The sequence below is a fragment of the Charadrius vociferus genome, unplaced genomic scaffold (assembly GCF_000708025.1).
Source record: "Charadrius vociferus isolate BGI_N301 unplaced genomic scaffold, ASM70802v2 scaffold13, whole genome shotgun sequence".
NCBI lineage: Eukaryota > Metazoa > Chordata > Aves > Charadriiformes > Charadriidae > Charadrius > Charadrius vociferus.
Genome location: NW_009647763.1, coordinates 3,217,654 through 3,245,041, shown reverse-complemented (window position 1 = coordinate 3,245,041; position 27,388 = coordinate 3,217,654). Strand labels below are relative to the sequence as shown.

Genomic DNA, 27,388 nt, shown 5'->3' with positions numbered 1-27,388 from the left:
TTGGTTAAACAAAGACTTAGCACTTCAAGTACAGCTTTCTAATTTTAAGCAAGGACACAAATATACTTAAATGCACTTTTTATGGTACAATTTCAGTTAGCTGGTACCCCTTCTTTCAAAATAAAGCTGTTGTTAGCAATACTGTGAGAACATTTACTAAAGAATCTCAGTTCTTATCAGAAAATGTCTATTATATTTGCTTTTCCTTTCCCCAATCTTATTATTTAAGAACAGCTTTTAAACAAATAAAACGGAAAACCTGGGAATATTAAAAACTTGACTGGTCTGCTGGTTTTCAAAACAACCCTACACCAATAAAAAGCAGAAGGGTAAGTGGTCTTAAGATTAATTTTATCAATTTTTAAAATATACTCTAGAAGTCTATTTATTTTCCCTTCGATAAATAAGTATAACCACAAAATAACTGTTGAATATTGAGGCACGTGATAACTTGGTAGGCTCATTATCATTGCAATGTATATTAGTTCACTGCTGAGTAAGTGAAGTCACATTAAATCTCTTAAAATATATACACGTGTGAGTAAATACACGTGAGGGAGTGCATGAACAGCGGTACACACTTAGGTTATTTTGTAGCCTAAATAAAGTCACAGACTAAAAGCAGCTGGGGTCAATCTGTGACCACATTACTGAACATCTTTAAGAAATTAAAAAGACCAAGTTCCCCTCAAAGTGGCTTTATGCTCTGATGCCAAAAGAAACTACAAAATTATTCTTTAAAAACTGGCCAAGGCATCAGTCCAGTATTCAACTAATTTATTGGAAGGAAGCCTAAAGTCACCAGTCTAATCTTATTTTTACAGTATGAGGTCTATTAATGTTTTGCTGGCATAAAGCCTTATTTATTATGAAATCTACTTCAGATGCTATTATGACATAACTCGAGGGAAAAAAGTTAACAATTTTAAATTTATAAACCAAAGTTTACACAGTAAGGGTGTTGATCTTTTGATGTGCTCAGTAGCCTCAGCTTCTATTGAAGTCAGCACCTCACAATGGACAAGGAGAATAGAAATAAAACAGCTCTGTGTTCTTAAGTTTTCAGAATAATGTGAAACTTAACTCTAATGTCTGTACTTACATCAAAGGTATAACCACAAAAGTTAGCAACTGACTTCAATTCACATATTCTAAGGGTTAAGCAGCTTTGGAGAAAAGGAAAGCAGCTTTGCAGAAAAGAACCTGGGGGTCCTGGTGGACATAATTTGTCCATGAGCCAACAATCTGCCCTCACAGCTAACAGGGCTAACAGCATCCTGGGCTGCATTAGAAGTGTTGCCAGCAGGTGGAGGGAGGTGATCCTTACCCTTTATTCAGCGCTAGTGAGGCCACACCTGGAGTACTGTGTCCAATTCTGGGTTCCTCAGTACAAGAGACTGACATCCTGGAGAGAGTTCAGTGAAGGGCCACAAAGATGATGAAGGGACTGGAGCACCGCACATACAGGAGAGGCTGAGAGAGCTGGGACTGTTCAGCCTGGAGAAGAGAAGGCTCAGGGCGATCTCATCAATGTATACAAATACCTGAAGGGAGGGTGCACAGAGGACGGAGCCAGGCTCCTGTCAGTGGTGCCCTGTGACAGGACCAGAGGTGGTGGGCACAAACTGAAACACAGGAGGGTCCTGTCTCAACATCCAGAAACACTTTTTATTGTGAGTGTGACCGAGCATTGGCACAGGTTACCCAGAGAGGTTGTGGAGTTTCCATCCTTGGAGAGATGCAAAAGCTGTCTTTTGAATTAACAGTGACATTTTTTTCTCAAACTTCTTCCTTCAGTGCTGCAAATTTAACCATGGGGAGAGTGCAGGGACAGGGGGGACACACAAAGACATGGTCCTGAGTAACCTGTTTTATGGGACCCTTGCTTGAGCACATGGGTTGGACCAGGTGAACTCCAGAGATCCCTTCCAACCTCAACCACCCTGTGATTCTGAGCAATAAAAAAGCCCTGAAACACTGGGAAAAGTATACTGTATTTATCTTGAAACAAACCTGCTTCTGTGTTAATCTGAAGTTATTTGCACAGTAGTTATAGAACACAATCATAGAATTGTTTGGGTTGGAAGGGACCTTTAAAGGTCATCTAGTCCAACCTTTCCTGCAATGAGCAGGGACATCTTCAACTAGATCAGGCTGCTCAAAGCCCCGTCCAACCTGACCTTGAATGTTCCCAGGGATGGGACATCTACCACCTCTCTGGGCAACCTGTTCCAGTGTTTCACCACCTTCGTTGTAAAAAAATTTCTTCCTTATATTTAGTCTAATCTCTAAACTCTTTGAGTTTAAAGCCATTATGCCCTGTCCTATTGCTACAAGCCCTGCTAAAAAGTTTGTCCCCATCTTTCCTGTAGGTGCCCTTTAAGTACTGAAAGGCTGCTATAGGGTCTCCCTGGAGTGTTCTCTTCTCCAGGCTGAACAACCCCAACTCTCTCAGTCTGTCCTCATAGGACAGGTGCTCCAGCCCTCTGATAATTTTTGTGTCCCTCCTCTGGACTCATTCCAACAGGTCTATGCCGTTCCTGTGTTGAGGGCTCCAGAGCTGGATGCAGTACTCCAGGTGGGGTCTTTACGACAGCAGAGCAGAGGGGCAGAATCACCTCCCTCGACCTGCTTGGCCACACTGCTTTTGATGCAGCCCAGGACACAGCTGACCTTCTGGGCTGCGAGCACACATTGTCAGCTCATGTCCAGCTTTTCATCTACCAGTACCCCCAAGTCCTTCTCAGCAGGACTACTCTCAAACCCGTATTGATACCGTGGGTTGCCCTGACGCAGGTGCAGAACCCTGCACTTGGCCTTGTTGAAACTCATGAGGTTCACACCAGCCATTATATTTACTACTGAAATGTGACAGACATAAGGAATCCATAACTAATGTCAACAAGCATAATTCTTTTAGTTTAAGAGATACACAAAGTGAAAACCAAAAGGCGATCTGCCTAGAGATGCTGCAAATCATGTTGGGGAAAAAATAAGTTTTAGAATGCAAATAATGTGTATTTTACATGACATATCTATTTCTCCCTGGTATCCCTTTTCTATCCATCAGATGTTTTTCCTTTTTATGAAGTTGCCCAAATACAAGGCAGTTGATTTAAGAACATTTTAATAATGCAACTTGGTGTATAAAAACAGTGATGGTAAAGGTAACAAATGATTTTTGAAACAAGATGTTCTTTTTTCCCCCATTAAAGCACATAAGATATTTGAAATATAAATACTCAAAGACTTCTCAAGATTATGAAAACATGTAAAATGTCAAATTCTAATTTCTACTTTGTGTGTAAGAAAAATCAAACATTACTATACACACAAGTAGAATGAACAAACGGTTTCTCTATACCATGCCACCTGTGGAAGGAAGCATATGGTAATGTAAGAAGATTTTGTAAAAACTCTGTGTAGCATAACCATGAATGCATTTAGTGTTAGCAAAATCTAAGGGTAATGAATTTTTTAAGCAAACTACACCAGAGAAGCACACGCACACATTTTACAAAGTTACTGTGTAGGTCTACATTCTGTTGTCAGAGATATTAACCAATGTAATTGCATAAGCTTCGACACTTTCAAAAATCAATGTTAAACTCTGAAACCTATTTCCACAGGACAGGACAATTATTGAAGGATTCACGCTGACTAAAATCAATGGAATACTGTTAATTTAATTTAATTTTCTTTTGATAAAATATTCCACCCTTCTCCACAAAAAGTTTCTCTCCCATCATAGCATTAATCAAATTGCTTGTCCCATGTTATGGGAAGGAAAGAAAATCTATAATTTATTTTAAAAATATACATTTGATCATCTACCAGAAAGAGTCTTGCAGGAATATGTGGAATATCCTGTTTGGCTATGACTATACTAGCACATTCAACACTGCCAAGGAATTTGTCTCAGCACTCAAACTTGACTGTCTACACTGTCAAATTGCTGGAACAGACTCCAGTATGGTTTTGGCCCACGCAAACTAGCACTTTCCAAAACAATTCCTGGGCACGACTCGTGGTTAGAGCAGGCTAGAGACCATTCAATATTGGCAGCCTTCACAAAATACCTTGTTTAGAAGGTTTAAAAGTTTAATAGTATGGATGTGAGTGGTTCTGTGCCAGCTGTTCTCAGTGTCAAATATTTACAGACGTGTTTAATTTATTAGTATAGACATAGACATCGTGTCCAAATCATGGAGCAAGTGTAGTTTGCACTGTGCTACCTCTATGGATCTACTGGGGGGCAACACTGATCCCTCCTTCCCATCCAAAGGAAACTTCAGTTCCATAGGAATGGTGCATACCAAAGTCTAACCTCAATATGCAGCCAGGATCTAGGTCAAATATCTATATTGCAACTCAGGAACAGGGGAGGGCTCCTGGGTCCCACAGTTTAGTACATCTGTTGTGAGATACAGGCATTTCTAAATCTACTTAGAGGCCAGGGAACAAGGCTACTGTGAAACAGAGTACTGTTGGCATGAAAAGGATTCCTCAGCAGCACAAGTAGAAGAATGGTATTTGCCATTACTCTTACTCGTATAGCTAAAGGGAGGATGCTTTGGGTAGTGACCAAGCATGCATGACAGGATGGTGACGGGCAAGGACAAACCCTTTCCATTTCTCTCAAGCTCCTTAATTCTATGCATGTAAACAAAACTGTTACTGTATCTCTGCTGACTGACATATCCCTTACGCCCTCTCAAACTCCTGCGTAACTGACAGCGTATTTTCTAAGCTTTGAGAACCGACGATCTGTATAAGCTGTCTCAACTCTCAGGGTGCACTTCTGCAAAGCTCCCTCATAAGAATGTAACACTTTAAGCTGTTACAAGACCCAAACTTGTAGTGACACAACAGATGTGCAGAGCAAGAATGAAGGCATGCAAATACTCAGGTTAGATCAAGTTAGAGATTCAGCACTGTGCTAGCAGGGGTCTTAATCTCTTAATTGCAGGATAGTAGTTATTATGAATTCTCACAAACACAGGGTATCTTAATTCACTCAATTCCTTTTTATTTATGTTTATATACTTATTAAATCAGGTTAGCACAGGTAAGTGGCTAGAGGGAGCAATGCACTGATACTATCCAGATATCAAATAATGGAACTTCTAATACTTGATGAAGAATTAAAGTTTAAATCAAAACTATGACATTTTTGACAACTAGAATTAAACATTCAAACCAAGCAACAATGATGACTAAAATTTTCAGAGCAGTTATCCAAAAACTTATTTGCATGACTGTCTAGAGCATCACGATAAGCTGGTTAAATATGAAAGTTCTGCTGCCAAACAAAAAATTTGCTTTCCAACTAGCAGTTACTACAGTAAAGCTTAAGGAAAGCCTTCAGCTCTTTTGGTTAAGGTGCTACTGAAACCCCCACAACAGCCCCCAAAACTCAAAAACCATCACCAATTTTAAATGGTTCAGCCACAGGTCTGAGGTATTGTTTTCAATAAAATGAGTTGTCACACCAGACATTACAGTAATACACCACACAAACAATAGCATGTGCTTTTTGTTCTTCAAGAGAATACGAAGGGTTAATGAGTCTCTATCAAAGGTAAATTTTATTTTTATCTTCTTAAGACATCTTCTACAAAAATGGCTTCCTAATATATTAAGATGGACACATCCTTAGGCACTCATATGACAGCAGACTAAAATCAAGCTAAACACTGAATTCCTATTACAGCATTCCATTAAATCAAAAATGCTTTTTCAGTAAAGCTGGTATTTTAACACAGACATCCTCTTCAACAATATAATAAACTAAAATATCTAACTATTTTTAAGTTACAATATACAGGAATATACCTATTAAAACTTAGTAGTCATAACAGGCAACATTTGACTGTATCTAGTACTGGAACTTAAAACATGAATTACGTATACTACCAGCTTTCCCTGGTAAGGACAAACTGTAGGGTAGAATGTGAACTGATTTCATACTAGGACTTCTAGACCTCTCCTCGCTCAACATCCATGTTGCCAACAAAAAAATCTTACTATTACAAACACGTATAAATTATCTTTTTATTACCCCTACTCCACAGACAGAAAATTCCTAGAAAACAGTTAATAATTTGTCCAAATGCACATCACTAGTCAAATTAGAATCTAGGATAATTGCAGCTTTATTGCCAGTGACTACCCTTTCACAGGCCATGGTATCCCTAAGGTTAGCATTTATGTGTGCACTTCAAAGCATGATATATGCAAGCAGACATAAAATACATGTAATATAGATTATCAGTGATTTTAACATCAAAGACAGATGGCATTTTAAAAGATAAAAGCCTTGATTACGTGGCACATCAAAATGACATAATTAGCAGTACCTTATACATTATTTCATTTAATACAGGTACTACTTAGAATCAACAAGCACACATAATTATGCTGCAACAGAAAACACCAGTGGAATGTTGTGATTATTTAATGAGGTGAATAAATAACTTAAAATTTCTTCTACAGGGTCAGTCCATAAGTAAAGGGAATGTATATCAATTACCAAAAATATAATTCAGCAAGGCCACCAGGAATATAGGCTTTGCTAAGTATATCAGGACCTCATCTGAGAAGCAGCAACATAAATAATAAGTCTAACAGCAGCTCATTAGTTTGAAAAAATCAGATAGACAACACTAATCATACGCTGTAGCAAAGCTTTAGGAAAGTATTAAACTCTTAGCAACACAATGTTTAGACGACGTCCATTCTTTTAAGAATTTCTGAATTAGTAGCATTCAGATAATGATGACATTATTTGTCAAATTTCTTCCTTCATTACAGGGGAGACACACAGGATGCAACACGTCCAGGTACAGACAATACAAATGCCACCACCTTACCTGCAGACTGAGCACTGTAAAGGGAAGGATCGACTAGAGGAATATTCTGAGGAGCAGGCTGAATGGTGTTACTTGTCACTCCTGCAAATCAATGCAAAAAATTGGACTTGGGTTATTTTTATTTATAGACTTTAAAAGTAAGCAGACAAAATAAGAAAACAGAACAGGTAAACCTAATGACTCAATGATTTTTCAATTAAGCAGCTGATAGATTCCCAATTCTGAAAGTTTGTAACAAGTAATTTTAAAGCTCTCACTTCAGACTATGAATTTACATGCTATTTACATTTATCAGTACAATATTTCACAGAAATTTAATTTCAAGCATCAAAAAAATTAATAAAATACTAGTCCAAGAGCCACAGGTTACCCTAGAGTATTGAGGAAAATCTCTTAAAGAAGAGTAGGAGTAAACTTTTATATCTGAAGTCTAATATCAGAGTCTTTTAATATCAGAGAGAGTGTCCATTATTCTAGCCCCATGCCTGCCATCTCACACCTGCAAACTACGTCCTTCCTAATTCCTTTGAAAATAATTGGTGAAAATAAAAAAGCTAGCTAGATTTAAAAGGGAAATTGTGATGCTAGAAGAAGAAACAGCACTATGTTGTGAAGCATTGTTGTATCTGCATTGACATTTTAGATGTTCTCATTTGCAATGACTGAAAACTGTATTTTTGCAGTATGTCCAGAACATACCAGACTCAACTAAAGTTATTTCCACAACATCTGCTATGTACAAAGATGGTGTAACAGATAATTCAGAAAAGTTGTTATTTCATGGAATGACTGATGGGGTTAAAATGACGTTAATGCAAAGAATTCATGTATTCCATCAAGGTACGTACTCCATAACTTTCAGATCTGGTAAAAACAAAGAGCTAAACATTTACCCAGGCTGAATGTAAAAACAACATTCTCCCCCTGCCAGACCCAAAAACCCCCACCTATCTGAAGGATTTCCCTTTGATAAAGCTGAAAAGAGCATTCTGAACTTTTCATAAGGTGATGCATTTCTGAAATGAGGAAGTAGAAGAAAAGGAGGAGCTATATGACAAAAACATCTCATATCTTCTAAAATATAAAAATGTATCTAATCAAATGATCATCAAGATTGAAATCAAGAGCTTTTAATTATTTTGTCTAATTAAACATCATTATAAAAAGGTAAAATGAAGTGAAAAAGATGTATTCACAAATCATTTAATACAACTTCTTTTTTTTATATACAGCTGGGAAGAACTGGGAAGAACTTTGGATTTTTGTTTTGTTTTAGATTTGGTTACAGAGTTGTAGATAAGGGAAGAGCGACTGACACCATCTACTTGAACGTGTGCAAAGCATTTGACACTGTCCTGCATGGCATCCTGGTCTCTAAATTGGAGAGACATGGATTTGACGGATGGACCACTTGGTGGATAAGGAACTGGCTGGATGGTTGCACTCAAAGGAGTTGCAGTCAACAGCCTGATGTCCAAGTGCAAACCAGTAGCAAGTGGCGTTCATCAGGGGTCAGTACTGGGACCAGCGCTGTTTAACATCTTTGTTGGTGACATGAATGTTGAGATGGAGTGCACCCTCAGCAAGTTTCTCGATGACAACAAGATGTGTGGAGCAGTCCACATGCTGGAGGGGAGGGATGCCATCCAGAGGGACCTGGACAGGCTGGAGAGGTGATCCTGTGGAAACCTCATGAAGTTCAACAAGGCCAAGTGCAGGGTCCTGCACCTGGGCCGGGGCAGTCCCAAGCACAAGTACAGGCTGGGTGGAGAATGGATTGAGAGCAGCCCTGAGGAGAAGGACCTGGAGGTACTGGTGGATGAGAAACTTAACATGAGCCAGCCATATATATGCTCACAGCCCAGAAGGCCAACTGTACCCCAACATAAGAAGGACATGCACTTGTTGGAGTGAGTCCAGAGGAAGGTCATGAAAATGATGAGAGGGCGGAAGCACCGCTCCTATGAAGAAAGGCCGAGAGAGTTGGGTTTGATAAGCCTGGAGAAGAGAAGGCTCTGAGGACATCTTAGAGTGGCCTTCCAGTACCTAAAGGGGGCATACAGGAAAGATGTGGAGGGACTGTTTATCAGGGACTGTAGCTATAGGAACAGACGTAATGGTTTTAAACTGAAAGAGAATAGACTTAGGTCAGATATTAGGAAGATTCCTTACCGTGAGAGTGGTGAGACACTGGAACAGGTTGCCCAGAAAAGTTGTGGAGGCCCCATCCCTGCAAGCGTTCAAGACCAGGCTAGACTGGACTTTGAGTAATGTGGTCTGGAGGAAGGTGTTCCTGCCCATGGCAGGGGGATTGGAACTAGATGGTCTTTAAAAGTCCCTTCCAACTCTCACCATTCTATGATTCTATTATTTTTTAGAATTTGGGTTTGGTCCAAAAATGAGACAGAATAAGAAGGATGCAGAAGCCAGTAAGTTTAGCAGTACAGACAAAATTTCCATTAACAGTATTGTTTGAGGTCAATCACACTACAGTACTTGCATGGGAAGAGGAGCATAAACCAAATAGAAGAAAGTTATGAATGGTACATCATGCATGATTGTTATAGTCTTGTAACAGTTTCAACACTAGGTTGGATATATTCCCACATAAAGAACAGCAGTCTATCTGCACAGGGAAAGCTAAAAAAGAAATGAAGTAATATAATTTAATCTATCAAGTGAAAGATTCAAATGCTGCTTTATAGTATAGAAGTTGCAATGCGTGATTCTAGAGAAGAAGAAACAGTTCTGTATGCAAGAATAGTCACTCTTTCAGTCCATATCTCTCTTCTGGAAAAGCGCTCGAAAATATGAATTACATACTTTAAAAAGCATAAAAACATATAAAATATTTCCAATGGCATTGTTGCAATGTTAATTTATGAAGTTACTTCTGCCATAGAATACCTATATCATTTTACTTTGTATGTAATGGAAAGAGGGCTAGAAATCGCCTCTCAATAAAGGCATGAATTTTTTGGGTGTGATTTGGACATACCTGTGTTATGAGGTACTTCAGCTGGAGTGTTGGCTGGTGCATGGGCACCTGGTGGTATATGTATGCCAGTGTAAGTACTAGTTGGTATGTTGTTAGCTTCATACGTAGATGATGATGTTGGTTGAGTTGTTCCACTATGGAGAGAAGATGACCCTGCTTCTTCCCTTTCACTATCTGCTAAGGCAACACAAAATACGAATTACTGCAACTCTTCTGTACAAACATTTGAAAACATAGACTGCTTTTTTAAAACCTGCTTTCAAATTTTTGTTAGCAGAAAAATTGCCACCGCAGTGTGAAATAAATCATTTATCAACTCAAAACACCTATGGTCTATTTGACAAAGTAAAAAAGCAACATACCATAGGATAATGACCTAGAAACTCAAATACTCTTGACCTAAAATGACCTAAAAACTCAAGATCTCTTCTGTTTAAATTGAAGGATGATCTCATTACTGGTCTCAATAAAAGCAATTTTAGCCATTAGTACAATCCTTTATACCTCTGTGTACTGCATCCACATTTGTTGAACAAGATACTACAAACATGCAGTAATATATATTTTAATATATCTATAAACCAGAATATGGAAAACTATTTACCTTACAAACTCTTCATAAAAAGACAGTGACAATCCTTTACCCCATATCAATTAAACAAACCACAAATAAATAACAAAAAGGGGAACTTTGGGAAAGTCATGTCAAACAAGAAAGCAAAATGCAGCTTAGCCAAGTCATAACCGTATCTAGAACAGTTACAGTACATAATGCATTATAAGAATAATAATGTCCCATATATCACATAGTATGTACAAAGAACATATACATTATTTTCAATCTAGTAATTTTCTTAAGGTTCTGGTCTAGTTTATTCAGTGTTGCTTTGAAGGCTGCAAAAGTAATGGTCCAATTTGATTATACTAACAACACAGATAATTTAGAATATGGTTGATTTCTGCTTAATTTGAATCCTGGAATACATTAATTTAGTTCAGTTTTAAAAAGCTGATTTGTTTTACTGTGTATGTGTTAATCTCTATCAATAACGTCAGGTGGAACGAGCACAGTTTTGGGAATGGCTTTATCGTTAACAGCCAGTTCTTGAAAGGGACCAAAACAAATATGGGAACACAACACTTGTATGTGTCTAGAGGTGGCAAAAGAGATGTTTTTTCTTTATGAAATCCACACTGATCTTCAACTCTACAAGATTATGTGTTATGCAAACACCTCTACAGCTTAATAATTAAAGTCTATTATTACAAATATCAGAATTTTTCCCATGTAAGGTAATCTTCCTCCCAGAAAAAGTTCTACCTTTACTAAAAAATGACTAAACACCTTCTAATTCACAATACTATTTACTAGAATAAAAGGCTACAATGCAGACTAAAATAAACAGTATTGTCATTAGGACATTTTTACTGGACTTTAATAAATACACAATTAAAGAATACATTTGTGTTTTATATTGCAAAGTTGTAGTAGTTTACTTTCATTCAGAACACCCAAGTACTAATAAATTAACAAATTCTCCAAATCCACAGTCTAATACCAAGAATCTTTATTTAAAAGTATTAAAAAGTAAAGAAACCTAGAAGCAAATTTCTGTCAGGAGTGTCAAGCACTGCTAGTAAAATTAAATATAAAAACACAGAACATGGTAAAATGTATGTTATTCTTGTGAAAATTACTTTCACTTGCTGCAACCAGTAATTCAGGCTGTGGCTTTATGAAGCTATTTCTGACATATGCAAACAAACATCTGGCAGATTTCTGGAAGGCAATGGATATCTTAAAGTGCCAGATTTTTCCTTTAATGTATTTTTCGCTAGTAACTCATACTGCAATATCATGTGGTTAACATGCATGGAAGTAAAATTAAATGTGTTAAAGCTGGCAAAAAAAAGTGAGATTAAGAAGTAAACACCACATATGCTACCTTTTAAATAATAATGTAATGGTAGGAACAATCCATTGCTCAAATACTATATTTTTCAGTGGTTTTGGTGTTAAGCAAAAAATTATTTTAAAAGTCTCAAAGTAAAATTTAGTTTAACAAAATTCCAGAGACTTACCATACAGAAGATTAAGGAAATAGTTACACACAACACTCATCATGCTGTCTGAAGCTAAGGCTGCCCAAGTTTACTTTTAACACTGTTATCAATTATTTATAGCTTGGTCAAATTGTATCACAAAGTTGGATTTTTCATGCTGGGTGTCTGCCTGAACCTAGTATTTTGGGAAAGCTGTTGTAAAAATTGCTAAGCCACTTTTGAGAATGAGGGAGTGGGAGAAAATATGATTTCGTTGTACTTTGTATCTCAACCTTTAAATTCTTGCCCAGACTTAAAACATTAACGCATTTATTCCTTTATTCTGCTCCCTGCATCCTCCTGTTGCCCTGATATGGCTCTTCAGTCCCATTCTGATTTCCCTCTGCACGAGGACTTCATATCCTGTATCTGCAACCCCTTGCCCCATACTTGTGTCTGTCTTGCACTATTTCCCGCTCTTCTCTCCAACACATTCTCAGATTCAGCTTTAAACTTCCTCACTGGATAGTTCTCTAGTCACTCCTGTAAAAGCGTGATGCTGTAGGCAATACTGGTCATAGATGATATGAACTCAAAACAGTTAAAGTCTGGCAATGTTATAAACAAACAAAAAACCCCAACAAGTAAAGTGTTAGAAGTGCTGACCACCGTTAATAACAGTGTCTGTAAGAGGCAAATTCACAAAAGGGCGATATACTTTTTAATGAGGTATATGTATCAAAAGATTAAGATCAAGCTCAATTGTTTGATTTGCTCATTATGCAATTGGCAAATGTTAAACTCTATTAAACATAAAAGTAACTTTGTTTAAATTAACTCTTAGGTGTTTAAAGTGCCCAAATGTCATCAAAGCATTGCAACTATTCTTTCTGCAAAGTAAATATTTAAAATATTCTTTATCAAAGATTAAAGTATTAGAATCATTTTTGAGATATGCGCTTGCAGTATTTGTGAAGAGTTTTAACAGCAGTGTGAAATAAAAGGATTTCAGGCTGCTGGAAAAGAGCATTTAAGTCAACAAGCTGTTTTTAAGTTCTGCGGCTAGAATATCCATAACATTATTGAAAAACAAATCTTTTCCAGGGAACGGGAATGAAAGCTAGAAAACTTAGGAGAATTAATTTCTCATAAAGCAGTAATAACCGAGAATTTCAAGTTCCTCCTATTTGCTTAAGAATGCTGAAATATTAGGCTGTGAAACAGTGACACAATTGTTTCGCATTCAGTTTCAGCTCCAGCTGAGCTTCTTGTCTTGGAACCTCATCAGCCTTTGCGCTTGGATTCCAGCATAATGAATCCATGTGCTCTTTATATTTTCCTCAGAGCTAGAGTATAGCCCACTATCAGTTAGTTTGTTTTAAATTATTATTTATTTATCGAAAGCAAGACTTTGTGGAATAAGGCTAATACTCCTGGCCCTATAAACAACGGTCCAAAGATACTTTCATATAAATAGAGGATTCTTGAGGCTTAATGGCATTCCCTTGTCTAGTGTAAGAAACCGCTGATTATGACTTGACTTCAGCATTCCAGATCACTAAATTTAAAACTAGCAAAATTTTTATTTTCAAGGAGTCCTGACTCCTCCAATTTTCTGGACTCCTATTTTTGTTGGAGTCTAGAGAATTAAAAAGATGATCTATTAATTATAATTTCAAAACATTTTCCTTTTCTCATTCTGCTGCACTATTTCTCGTTAGCTTGAGATGTTGCTAAAAGATGCACAACATAAGGTCTATTGGAATTGCTTTTTAAAAAATATATACATATATAGCTATATTTTTTCCACAACATCGAGAAATTGACACAAAAATCCATCAACTTTTCATACACTGTTCTTTCTACTAGTTGGGACTATAAAGGTTTCCTGGAATTCCGTAATATAAATGTAGAATATGTATTATATATTGCAATGAAAGTGGTGACATTTAATGTATTTTACTATGGTTATACCATGAGCATTTAGGAACTTTTTCATATTTGAAATGAACATTTTTAATTTTTTTCAATTAGTATGAAATCTTGTCAGATGACCTAGGGCTACTGCTAAGTAACCTTTATGTGTACTCTAAGACTTGTATTCCAACTGCATTAATAAATCAAGCATGTCATTTTAAGGTTTCCATGGTGGCATCCTGACAAAAGCATCCATAAATCCAACAACAGAACTACATAAAGCATGCCTATGTTACTGTAAAAACATCTCCAAGAGTTACAGTATGGTTTTCAAGAATCACAAAGAAAATAACACTTCGGAAAAAAATGGTAATTTGTCAAGCTGCAGAGACCTAGTTTCACTCTGTTTAAACAGACTTTTTCCACTTGCAAGGGGAGGAAGAAAATGAGCAAGCAGAAAGGAATGGGGAAGGTTCAGTCGTACATTCAAACAATGCTGCTTTTCTTCTTAGGATGCACAAAGCAAGAATTGACACTTTTTTTACTGGTTCTTCTAATAAAAATTAATTTGCATAAAATTTTTGTCTTGGTTGTGTAAAGCATTACGGATATCTACACTATGGAGTTAATTTTCAAAAATAAACATCAAAAAGTATTCTTCATTTCACTGCTTAGCAAATAAAAGAGTGTAAGAAATTCTCTAACTACAGGAAATACAATTCAACAAATAAAAAGATATCATAGAATCATAGAATGGTTTAGGTTGGAAAGGACCTTGAAGATCATCGAGTTCTAACCCCCCTGCCATGGGCAGGAACATCTCCCACTAGACCAGGTTGCTCAAGGCCACGTCCAGCCTGGCCTTGAACACCTCCAGGGATGGGGCCTCAACAACCTCTCTGGGCAACCTGTGCCAGTGCCTCACCACCCTTAAAGTGAAAAACTTCTTCCTAATGTTTAATCTAAACCTGCCCTCTTCCAGTTTATAATGCAGGCTTCCTATCAATAAGGATGTGAAAATTTTGGTTCACTCATCATTTGCATCCCTTTTAAGTTGTAGACATAGCTTTTTAACGAAAGTCTTCGCCTATTCACACTAATGCTTGTAATGACCTGCAATGAATAGTAAGGATTTGAGTTACATCTGAATTCTACCTTCCCTCCTACAAGAGTTTCTCTTGCAGCCTTGAGCAAGTCAAAAAAGAGCCTGTTTGTGGCTGCTGAGGAACAATTACTGTTTCTACACAACCTGCTTACACAGATTTTTAGCAAAAGTAATACTTTGCTCAGAAATTCTATGTTTACAATTATTTAGAATTCATAATTCATGTCACATAATCAGGTGAGCTCTGTAAACATTACCACACTAAGTCAGAGCACTAAAGAGTACTCATTTAAAGCTAAAAGTATTTAATTGCGTGATTCATTACATTCACTATAACAAAAGATTTTTTCCCACGTTTTTTCCATTAAATTATCAAACCGGTGCAATTTGGCTTACAAAGACGTGGTGATGTTTGCAGCTGGAGTTGCACAGAATCATAGAATCATTAGAGTTGGAAGGGACCTTTAAAGATCATCCAGTTCCAACCCTGCTGCCATGGGCAGGGACACCTCCCACTAGACCAGGTTGCTCAAAGCCCCATCCAGCCTGGCCTTGAACACCTCCAGGGATGGGGTATCCACAACCTCTCTGGGCAACCTGTTCCAGTGTCTCACCACCCTCACAGTAAAAAATTTCTTCCTAATATCTAACTTAAAACTACCCTCTTTCAATTTAAAACTATTACTCCTCGTCCTATCATTACACTCCCTGATAAAGAGTCCCTCCCCATCCTTCCTGTATGCCCTCTTCAGGTACTGGAAAGATGCTCTGAAGCCTTCTCTTCTCCAGGCTGAACAACCCCAATTCTCTCAGCCTGTCTTCATAGGAGAGGTGCTCCAGCCCTCTGATCATCCTAAGTCTCTCTCGCTATAGCTGCACCAGCAGTTAAGAAAATTGCCTTGGAAAAGATTGTATGTCAAAGAAGAAATTACTTTGCTAATACTTCACTTCAAATATAGCTGTACCTAGATTGGTAAGACAGCCATTCCAGTAATTAAGGCTGTAGGGCATATTTAGGTAAGGAAAACATAGTAACAAGAATAAACTGGTAGCTTTGAAATCAAATTGTATCACACTCATCATTTGTTCACAAATACTTGAATTTACTTATGTCGCCGTGTTTCTAGAGTATTAATATCCAAACAGTATTTTAGCCAGGAAACTGCAAAGAAATTGTAATTGGCACCCACGCTTTTATTCACTTTTTTTTTACTTTTAACAGAAACAAATTATTTTTGCATATATTTTGCTTTTATCAATAACTGAAAAGCATGATCAGTTTATACACAGAACAGTAATATTATTATCTGTTTCAGCAGTTTAATGAAAAGTTTTGAACGTTATTTCATTTGACTTCACAAAAACTCACATACCTGTGAAGTCTGTGGATCTATCCTTTAGAAACAGGGTGACATTTATAAAGTTTAAAAATAATATGGCAGCTCTGGTTTGATTGTTTAGTTATTTTTAGTAAAAATACACATAATGAAATAAGAGAATGGAGCTGCCTTTCTCAGAATAGCTTAGGATGTGATCTGTGTGCTCTTGTAAGAGAGAGCCTGCTTAGTACGTGTTCTGTTACTTCATGGAGAGGCTAGTTTGTGTCTGCTCACAGTGGTGGTGTCTGTTTTCAAAAAGCTCTAAATGAGAAAGGTTTGGATGTCCCTAAAGTTTCTCACTGAAGAGCTAAGACTTATAAATTAGCAGCAGAGTTTAGACAGGTCTGAGTGCATTAAACAGAAGGCAGCAGAAGTTACAATTTGGTTGGTTTAAAACAACCTGTTCTGATAAACATTCATTTTGCTAAGTGGGTGTCCTTGGAAATCACTTTTTATCTAATGGTTAAGGAGGTAACTTCGAGGAATCCAGTACAGGAAAGTCAGGTAGCCAGAACAACACAGGGAGTAACTAAAAACACCAGGAAAGGGGGGATGAGTGAGAAAGTGGCAGGAAAAGCAACCTAAAAGGAGTAGGCCATAAATCCGTTTTGAAAACCACATTATTACATGGGGAGGATAGTATTACATACTATCAGTCGTTCGCTTTAAATTCATCTATGATCAAACCATTTTTGCCTCCTATTTAACTTCTGAGAGAGGATAAACTGGCAAAGGGATCATAAATTTACAGAACATGTTTCAAAGGACTGTGGGTAGCATTAATGAAAGGCATGGTTCTGGCCAAAAGGTGACACTGCCTTCTTAGTAGCTGTACTCAAAACAGCAATCTCCACTACAGAGGAAAGAAAAGAAAATTATTTTAATAAGTAAGTCAATCAAATAGTAAGGTCCAATAAAAATAACAGTAGAAGCAGAAAAGAAAAAGCACAAGGCACCCATCGTGAATGGAACATTGAACGGAGAAGCTGTGCTTCCTGTGGGGCGCTCCCTGAAGAACTGTGCATACCACCACTTTAGTCTTGGCCCAGCCATCCGCTCTTTTAAAAAGAAAAGGGAAACACATACCGAAGCTCTCTCCTTCCATTCCAATAGGCCCAGGCTGAGGAGTCTCTCCATTCTTCAAGCAGTTATGAATGTACGCTGCCTTCCACCTGGCGTACTTCCTGTGCTGGGCGTTCTGGGGAAGGGAAAAGGGCAGCCGTTTTAACTACTCGCTTCTGCAAATTAATGCATTCAAAACAGAAATACAAGCAGGTTTTCTACTCTGAAAAGAGATTATAAAACCAAACTGCTTTCTCTGATATCATTTGACACCCCTTAGAGATAAACAACACGTGAAATTAATCAGTGAATTTAAAAATAATATAAAAAGAAAAGCTGTAACAGGATCTCAGCATGAAAAGAAAACGTGGCGATCTTTAATTAGTGCAGCATGTCAGGAAAAGGAAATAAATTATACCAGGACCATCTAGTGTGAAAGATGGAGCACTGTTTAGTAATTACTGATGTAAAATAATAAATAAAACCTCCTATCTCCGTAAACCTAGATGATTACTTACTTTAGATATAAATATTTGAAACTTAAAATGCTACTCCTGCTGATCAATAATACATTATTTTCCTAAATACATTATTTTAAATTTTAAAAATGTATTTAAAAGCATGAATACAGACAAGCTGCTGTAGTTGCAGATTAATGTAGTGTGTGGGTGATATTCTAGGACATACAATATTTCAATTTAATATGTTCACAACATAGCTAAAAATCAGATGAAGGAATTTAGCAATACTACCTGCAGAGCAAAGGTATGTGATAATAATGACTTTAAATAAACCGTTAATGACAAGTTTAATAGTTCAGTTATGAGAAAACATATTAATACTTCTCAAAAAAAATTACTATATTGACAGTCAATATAATTTTTTGCTAACACATCTTCTGAAATGGTGTCAATATGAAGCAAGAGCAGTGAGATGCGAATCTGCTGCTTGCCTTTCTGATTCCATTTCCATTGCCACAGTAGCAGTTTGAAATTGAAAAAAATGTGGTAGTAACTTCAGTATTTAAAAAAAACCCCAAACCAACATGATTTTTCACTATTTTCAGTTTCTGGGAAAACAGGAATTGATCAAAAGCATTTCACTTGGGTTTTCACAGATTCTTCTTCCAACAAAACACGGGTGATTGAAATAAATGTCAGGATCTCACCTATTTTGAGATTTTCCATTTCATTTCTTAAAATATACTTTACTGGTTTTGGGTGCAAGTTTAATATGTCAAAACATGAAATGAAGATTGGCCACTTTATATCTCCTGGGACTGTTACAATAGTGGCTTTTTAATCCAGGAAGAGTTCTCAATTGTTAAGAGAAATCTTAAACTTATTATGCAACTCAATTACTATGTAAAAAGTTTTAAGATAAATAACCAGATCTTACAGTTATGAGGTTATATATTTCAAGGAATAAAGCTGAAAATAAACAAGAGATGAGAAATGTGGAAGGATGAGCGGAATAATTTGATGAAGTGAAAAATGCAGGATGATACCATGCTTCACATTGACATAATCTCCTGTAAGGTACTTGGTGTCGTGGTTTAGACTGAATTGGCTTTTGAGTGAACTCAAATTTCCACAGTAATAATGACAGGTAAAGTGGTTTGGAAACTGAGGTAGACAGAATAATCTCCTTTAAAAGTTCTGACTGAACTGGCATCCAAAGTTTTTGAGAATTAATAAACTGGAATTCCAGATTGTCCTTCACAAAGTCTATTGCACTGTCATCTAGAATAGGGTAGAGAGCAACAGTATAATGGTTATCTCTAGCTTGCTATTGTAAGCATGGAAGCCTATAACACTCAACCATGTGAGGAAAAAAAAATAAATTTTGTAGACTACCTGTGTGGATTTAGGTGTTCTGAGACATATTCAGCACTTACATGATAAGCACTTCCTGATTTTGTCTCAGATTGTTTAGCATCATTGCTGTTTCTTATTTATTTTTCCAGGTATTTCAACATTCCTTTAACAATTCCTTTTCTTTATGAGCCAATAGCAGCTTTCTCCAATTTTTTTTTTCTTTTCCAGACGTTATCAACTATATTATTACATTTTCAAAATGAGCTTCTAGTTAATTTAGCAAGGAAACCTCACTTTTAATTTTGAGAATAAGGAATACTTTGTTAAGAGTACCTGATTCTCTCTATCTGAGATTAATTCAGCCAATTCTGGAATACCTCTTTCACTAAAAAATTACCTGCCATGAAAAGCAACATATTTGTTACTTTAGCAGATAATTATTTGAATTAAAACATTCATGTCCTAATGGCCAGAGAGCAAGCCATTTTTCGTGAAGTAAATTCATGTTCTTCCAACTTAACATATCACCTTTTAAAAGTGGGGTTTGTTGCAAACCCAAAAATATTTATTCTAACTAAAACTGTATACAGTTCCACCTCAATTACTACCACTAAAGTTCTTGCTTGCAGGGTGAAAAAAGTGAAGGTGGAAAAAGCCAGGAACCTTGCATCATTTTTCCCTATAATCATTCCTACTTGCTCAACGTAATGCTATGTTTTCCATAGTAATAATCAGATTTTGAATTTCTTATACCTAAGTCATGAAGCATCTTCTAAAAGATAACAGTTATCTAATATTTCACATATAATTTGTTGAAATACTTAACTCCTTATGACTTACTAACATGTATTTGACTATACAATGTTCACCTATGTTCTTCGAAGTTCATATTCACAAATTATAAAAACAACCTTACAGAAATAAACCTGTAATTTGCACCTGTGCTAGGAAAAGCAATCAGATAATACACTGATATCCCTAACACTTACCTCTTCAGAAAGCTCCCCAAATACTGTTAGAACGTCTATCAGGAGACTTGCAGTATAAAAGGACTTTATCATATTTCTGTGAAAAAGAACACATTTCATTAACTTTGTAATGTCAGTCACTCAGGATGCCATTTTAGAAGCTGGCATTTTAGATCATACTGGCTTATTTCAAGCCAATCATTGCCAGCCTTTTCTCTTTTAATCTGATATTACAGAACTTACTGCACAATGTTTAAATTTAGCAATATATTGAATAGTCTCCTGACTACTATGCAGAAAGTTTTCAGTATTTTTTTAAAGGTGGTCAGGTGTTCTGTACTTAGTTTCTAGTTTGGAATGTCCAATATAGGATATCCTCTATTATCTTAGAAAAATCCTAGCAAAGTCATCGATGTGCTCAAGTAATTGCTGTAAATCAAACTCCATAACATATAACAATTATTTTAATATGACTGGACAATAGAAACTATAACATGCTTAATTTCAAGGTCAATATTAGTCTGGGGTTTTAGAAGGCTTGCCCAGTAGGTGAGCAACCTTTTAAAGAACACGAGGAGGATACCAGTTAATGTGTGAAGTTAGAGACTTAGAAGTAGGAACAAAGTTTTCTGAAAGAGAAATGAATGCATTAAGGCCCAATTCTTGTTTCCAGTCAAATAAAAGAGTTTGGATATTCAAATTTCCTGACCAGTAACTTAATTCAGATAACAAACCCAAAGATTTTCACCTACTTATGAAATTGCCCAGCTCTGTCTTCATTGTCTGCATACAAAAACATTTTCAAAGCATAATTCTCCACATGAGCAGAACCAACAATTTCCTGAGTAATTGCTTCATTATCACCAAATTGCTTTTTCATCTGAAAAAAGTTTAAAAAATTACATTAATTACCTTATTAGACCCTAGCAATTCTGCAGTCTAATTCAGACACAAGAAGCAGCTGCTGATTTAGACAAAGTCAAACCCAATTTAAAAAAGAAACAACATACACTATAATTATTTTACAAATCTCCAGCTTCTAACATAACAAATGCTAAAAGTAGCATGCTAAAGAGAAAGCACATTCTTTTGGAAGGAGAAATATTATGAATATGTAGCTCTGAATACCATCTGCAATCACAAAATACTTGAAAACCCCCAACAAAACAAAACAAAAAAACAACCCTGTTAAAAATAAACACACCTACAATATCGTGAAGGAACAGCTACAGATATTTTTCCCCTTACTATCCAAAAGACCAAGCAGTCTGAATCCTGATTTGTGATTCGACACAGTTCAATTGATAAAGTAATGCATGCTTTATAAAAATACTGTAGACCACAGTGATCATGTATCTTCTCTCTTGTAAGGTTATTTCACTGCAGTTCATTACATCTTTCAAAGCGTTTGAGCCCTACAATGACCGGTTTAGTGACCTATGGACTTACTGGAATTTCCAGTGTAAGCAGTGTACTGCAATTCAAAGACCTCTTTTCAAAGACGTTAGAGTACAAGAATCCTCAGGTTTCCTAATAAAAATCAGTAAAGCAAACAACCCTCTAACAGTTACAACAGGTGGATTTACAGCTTCTGAATAGGCTTACTGTTGGCACATAAGGAAATCTCAGGTTATCCTTAGAGAACAAAAACAGGAACACTGCATGATACTAACCTGTAGCCTTTATTTTGCCAAAAGATTTAAAAAACAATCTCTGAATAGCAGTTATTTTTCATTGTGCGTGTGAAGAAAATTTAATCATGCAGAGTGCATTTCCATGTTTTTTAGATTGCTGCCAATTTTTTAATACTTAGAATGTTGCCAGAAAAGTTACTTGATTTCAGTAGTGAAATATAAACCTTCTAAATAGAACTATAAATTTGAATATTTTTGTGAAACTCATACTCTACATAGTTTTCAAAAGTATTTGGGTTATATAAAGTTTAATTGTTTTTTCTTGAGAGTGTACCATAATTTGTAAGTTCACAGAATCATAGAATGGTTTAGGTTGGAAGGGACCTTGAAGATCATCCAGTTCCAAACCCCCTGCCATGGGCAGGGACATCTTCCACTAGACCATGTTGCTCAAAACCCCATCCAGCCTGGCCTTGAACACTTCCAGGGATGGGGCATCCACAACTTCTCTGGGCAACCTGTTCTAGTGTCTCACTGTGAAAAATTTCTTCCTGATATCTAATCTAAATCTACTGTCTTCCAGTTTGAAGCCACTCCCCCTCGTCCTATCACTACATGCCCTTGTAAAAAGTCCCTTTCCAGCGTTCTTATATGACCCCTTCAGATACTGGAAGGCTGCTCTGAGGTCTCCCTGGAGCCTTCTCTTCTCCAGGCTGAACAACCCCAACTCTCTCAGCCCTTCCTCATAGGAGAGGTTCTCCAGCCCTCTCATCATCTTCACAGCCCTCCTCTGCACTCGCTCCAGCAGGTCTATGTCCTTCGTATGCTGAGGGCTCCAGAGGTGGACGCAATATTCCAGGCAGAGTCTCATGAGAGTGCAGTCAGTGGAGTGGAAAGCAGAATCACCTCCCTTGACCTGCTGGCCATACTCTTTCTGATGCAGCCCCGGATACAGTTGGCTTTCTGGGCTGTGAGCATATATATGGTTGGCTCATGTTAAGTTTCTCATCCACCAGTACCTCCAGGTCCTTCTCCTCAGGGCTGCTCTCAATCCATTCTCCACCCAGCCTGTACTTGTGCTTTGGACTGCCCCAGCCCAGGTGCAGGACCCTGCACTTGGCCTTGTTGAACTTCATGAGGTTTGCACAGGACCACCTCTCCAGCCTGTCCAGGTCCCTCTGGATGGCATCCCTCCCCTCCAGCATGTGGACTGCTCCACACAGCTTGTTGTCATCGAGAAACTTGCTGAGGGTGCACTCCATCCCAACATCCATGTCACCAACAAATATGTTAAACAGGACTGGTCCCAGTACTGACCCCCGAGGAATACCACTTGTCACTTCTCCCCACTTGGACATAGAGCCATTGACTGCAACTCCTTTGAGTGTGACCAGCCAGGCAGTTCCTTATCCACTGAGTCGTCCATCTAACAAATTCATGTCTCTCTAAATCCACATCTCTCCAATTTAGAGACCAGGATGTCATGCGGAACAGTGTCAAATGCTTTGCACAAGTCCAGTTAGATGACAACTGTTGCTGTCCCCTTATCCACCAATGCTGTAATGCTGTCGCAGAAGGCCACCAAATTTGTTACGTAATTTGCCCTTAGTGAAGCCATGCTGGCTGTCACCAATCGCCTCCTTATTTTCCATGTGCCTTAGCAGAGTTTCCAGGAGGATCTGCTCAATGATCTGGTCCGGCACAGAGGTGAGACTGACTGGCCTGTAGTTCCCCAGATCTTCTTTTTTACTCTTTTTGAAAATGAGGGTTATGTTTTCCCTTTTCCAGTCAGTGGGAACTTCACTGGAACTGCCACGACTTCTCAAATATGATGGATAGTGGCTTGGCAACTTCATCTGCCAGTTCCCTCAGGACCCATGGATGAATCTCTTCAGGTACCATGGACTTGTGCACCTTCAGGTTCCTCACCTGGTCTCAAATCTGGTCTTCTCCTACAGTGGGCGGTACCTCATTCTTCCAGTCCCTGCCTTTGCTTTCTGCAACATGGGCGGTGTGGTTAGAGCCCTTGCCAGTGAAGACTGAGGCAAAGAAGTTGCCGAGTATCTCAGCCTTCTCCCTGTCCCGGGTGACCAGGTCTCCCGTTTCCTTCCTGAGTGGGCCCACATTTTCCCTAGGCTTCCTTTTGTCACTGATATACCTACAGAAGGCCCCTGACATCCCTGGCCAGATTTACCTCTATCTGGGCTTTAGCTTTCCTAACCTGATCCCTAGCTGCTTGGACAATTTCTCTGTATACCTCCCAGGCTACCTGTCCTTGTTTCCACCCTCTGTAGGCTTCCTTTTTCTGTTTAATATTGTCCAGGAGCTCCTTGTTCATCCATGCAGGCCTCCTGGTATTTTTGCCTGACTTCCTCTTTGTCAGTATGCATCGCTCCTGAGCTTGGAGGAGGTGGTCTTTGAATATTAGTCAGCTTTCGTGGGTGCCTCTTCCCTCCAGGGCTTTATCCCACTGTACTCCAGCAAGCAGATCTCTGAAGAGGCTAAAGTCTGCTCTCCTGAAGTCCAGGGTAGCAAGCTTACTGTGTGCCCTCTTCGCTGCCCTAAGGATCTCAAACTCCCACCATCTCATGGTCACTGCAGCCAAGGCTGCCATTGAACATGACGTTCCCCACCAGCCCCTCCTTGTTGGTGAGAATAAGGCCCAGCATAGCACCTCTCCTCGTTGGTTCCTCTATCACTTGGAGAAGGAAGTTATCGTCGACACATTCCAAGAACTGCCTGTTCCTGGAACTGCAAGACATATAACTGAAATGAAACACTGAAGTTCAGGAATAAAATGATTTGTTGAACTATGTATTTCACCAGCCATCTTACACTCATAAAATAACTTATTACTATACTTGATCTGATGTTAAATGGAGATTTCAAATACATAAATGACAGTCAGTTGCATATGCTTCTAAAAATATTAAAGTTAACAAAAAGTTTTTTACTTTTGAAACTACCCATCACACAATCTGTGATTCAGTACAGTAGTACTGATGTTTTAAATGACAATTCATAATTTGAACCTAAAAATCACATTTGGTTTGATTTTACTAAAATCATTTAAATGAAGCAGTTATATACTGGAAAATCAGGACACCACAATAATATATAAAAATATTTCTGACAGAAACATGTATTTTTAGATATAAAAATCACTGTATTTAATTAATTCATATATTTGGAATATTATGAAATTTCTTGCAAAGAACACATCTGGCAATTTCCAGATATATCTACACTTTTATTCTTTGCTACTATAAATTTCAGGATTCTTCGTAAGCTTCTGTCTTAATCTCCAAAATAAGCAATTGCGGCAATACACAGAAAGCCGTGAGAAACATTTAGCACACACCTGCAGCACCCCTTTGTGCCCCCTGCTGGCTAACGGCAGACTGAAAATGGCTGCTATTGAATTACTGTGGAGGTCCAATTTATCAATGTCTACGCTTCCTAGCTCCCAAAATGCTGTATTAGATCTGCTTAGAAGTGTGCTCTCCATCCTTCCACCTCTTGGCTACATAGAACGCACTTCAATACCCGAGCATCAGTTGTCACACAATCTTACCAGCAACTGGAAGATGGATTTTTTCTGGTTTTCTAGTCTTCCCAAATTTGAAACAAAAGGGGTAACTGAACGCTGCAGAAAAATTAGTTGCTGCAGTACCACAAGGGATTGAATGAATTTTAACAATTCTTAGGGAATGAATAGCAAAAATCTTTCAGAGTTGTAATCTCATCTGTCCTGCCACCTCTCTTCCCTTTTGAGCATGAAAATCAGACCCATTACAGATGTTAAAATTTGATGAATTAACACACCAAGAAGCCACTGCACACTGACTTTTCCATTGCTAAAAAATCAGAGATAAAACACAGCAAGAATCACAGGGTATGAATAAAGGACAAATGGTTCATGATTCATTTTTCTTCTGAAGAAGTGAAGGCTGTTGCACTAGTTTCACACAAACTCTTCAGTCATTGCATGGCTAGTTTTTGGATGGAATCATTAATACTAAACACAAAAAGAACCGCTGCTTCACTTTTCAATGCTACTTTCTGCTTCCAAATGAGCACTCAAACCTTAAAATCCACACACTACTTCCTTTGAGACTATTGAAAACTACAGCATATGAACATAAACAGCTCCTGAACGTAAACTGACCATCTGTACAATGACTTCACCTTTCTTTGTTTAACCCTGTTCTATTTAAGGTTGTTTGCTTTTTAATACTGTCAGGTCCACTCGAAAGAGCATGGCATTGCTATCTTTTACTGTGCTTACAAAAATTCATAGCATAAGATTCCCACTCTCTAACAGAGGATACAATCAAAAGTACCTTTATGTTTTAGAGAATGTTTTAAAAAACTCCCTGGGTAAAATAGTTTAGGCCAAAAATTTCAAAGGCACTAAGGACTAGGCTAGCCAGTTCTACAGCAGTGAAAATAACTCTCATAAACTTCAAGGAACGAAGGACAAACCAATAAAAAAAGTATTCTAGAACTCCTGCATTTATTTCATAATGAATTATGATTTCTTATGAGAATATGTATGAATAAAGTATTGTAATTCATGTTGTGTAGGCAAAACCTTACGGCAAATATCTGCTCTATGAAACTTCAGTTATGTTTGTGCATGCATATAAACATACACACACATATAGCTTTATCTCCTTTCAATCCTTCTGCCAATTTGTTATATACAACTTCATTCATACACTATGCCTGCATACAGAATAGTTGCATCAAACACTGATGAGAGAGGAAAGATAGTATTTGCAGAAGCTTAAATAAAAATTAAAGTAACATCATGAATCATTTTAGAGAAGAGCAATAAATTCTACTTACAGCTTCCAACTGATCCATAAGTTTAGTTAAAAATTTACGGCATTCTGGGGTTTTGCTATCAATCTTCATCCCTGTTTGCATCGCATACAAACGACCTTTTAAGCAGACAAAACACACCAAGAAAAAAAAAAAATCAGAGTTATTATCTAAGGCAAAACCTGTAAGCAAACAAAGCAATGCCCCCCCCAACACATCTGAAAGACAAACTCATTTTATGGTTTAACAATGTACTACTACAGTACCAGTGAGCAATGACAGCGAAATCTAGACCTGTTCAGCCTTGCAGAGATATTAGGAGGTATTTTTGTAAGATTTATGCTTTATTTTTCTCAAAGAATATTTCTGCTGATTTCAGATGGATGTTTGTATCACTATGGTGTTAAGTGCTTTTGTAAACAATCACCATCCTCATTTGTAACTCTCTCAAACAGGAACTTCAAGTTGATTTTTACCCCTATTTACGCATGAATAATTTTCATATGACTTACACGTACAGAGTGTATGGATACATCTCAAAAATGGAACTTCATGTAGCAGGAACTAACTAGCTTTAAAACTCCACTTCAACAAATGGAATTAAGCACCTATTATATCCATATATATGCATACATATCATCAAAGGACACAAGACAAACCTGATCTTTAAATCAGGCAAGACAGACTTTATTAAACTTTCCCTGCATGTAAAGTTGCCAGTTTTTCATATTACCCTGAAAATGAATGATTAACATCTTCTGTTTAA

The 27,388-nt window shown here is 37.5% G+C and overlaps 1 protein-coding gene across 1 annotated transcript in view; it reads right to left on the bottom strand.

Annotated features, from left to right (window-relative positions):
* Window positions 1–26,737, bottom strand: part of VTA1 (vesicle (multivesicular body) trafficking 1) — a 28,137-nt gene extending 1,400 nt beyond the window's left edge. Inside the window, exons 1-6 of the mRNA XM_009882304.1 lie at window positions 26,647–26,737; window positions 20,914–21,041; window positions 20,183–20,258; window positions 17,401–17,512; window positions 9,871–10,044; window positions 6,873–6,953 (exon numbers count right to left, since the gene is read on the bottom strand). Of these exons, the coding sequence (XP_009880606.1) occupies window positions 6,873–6,953; window positions 9,871–10,044; window positions 17,401–17,512; window positions 20,183–20,258; window positions 20,914–21,041; window positions 26,647–26,727 (652 nt within the window). The 5' untranslated portion in view covers window positions 26,728–26,737. The remainder of the gene's footprint in view (window positions 1–6,872; window positions 6,954–9,870; window positions 10,045–17,400; window positions 17,513–20,182; window positions 20,259–20,913; window positions 21,042–26,646) is intronic.
* Window positions 26,738–27,388: the final 651 nt, after the last annotated feature.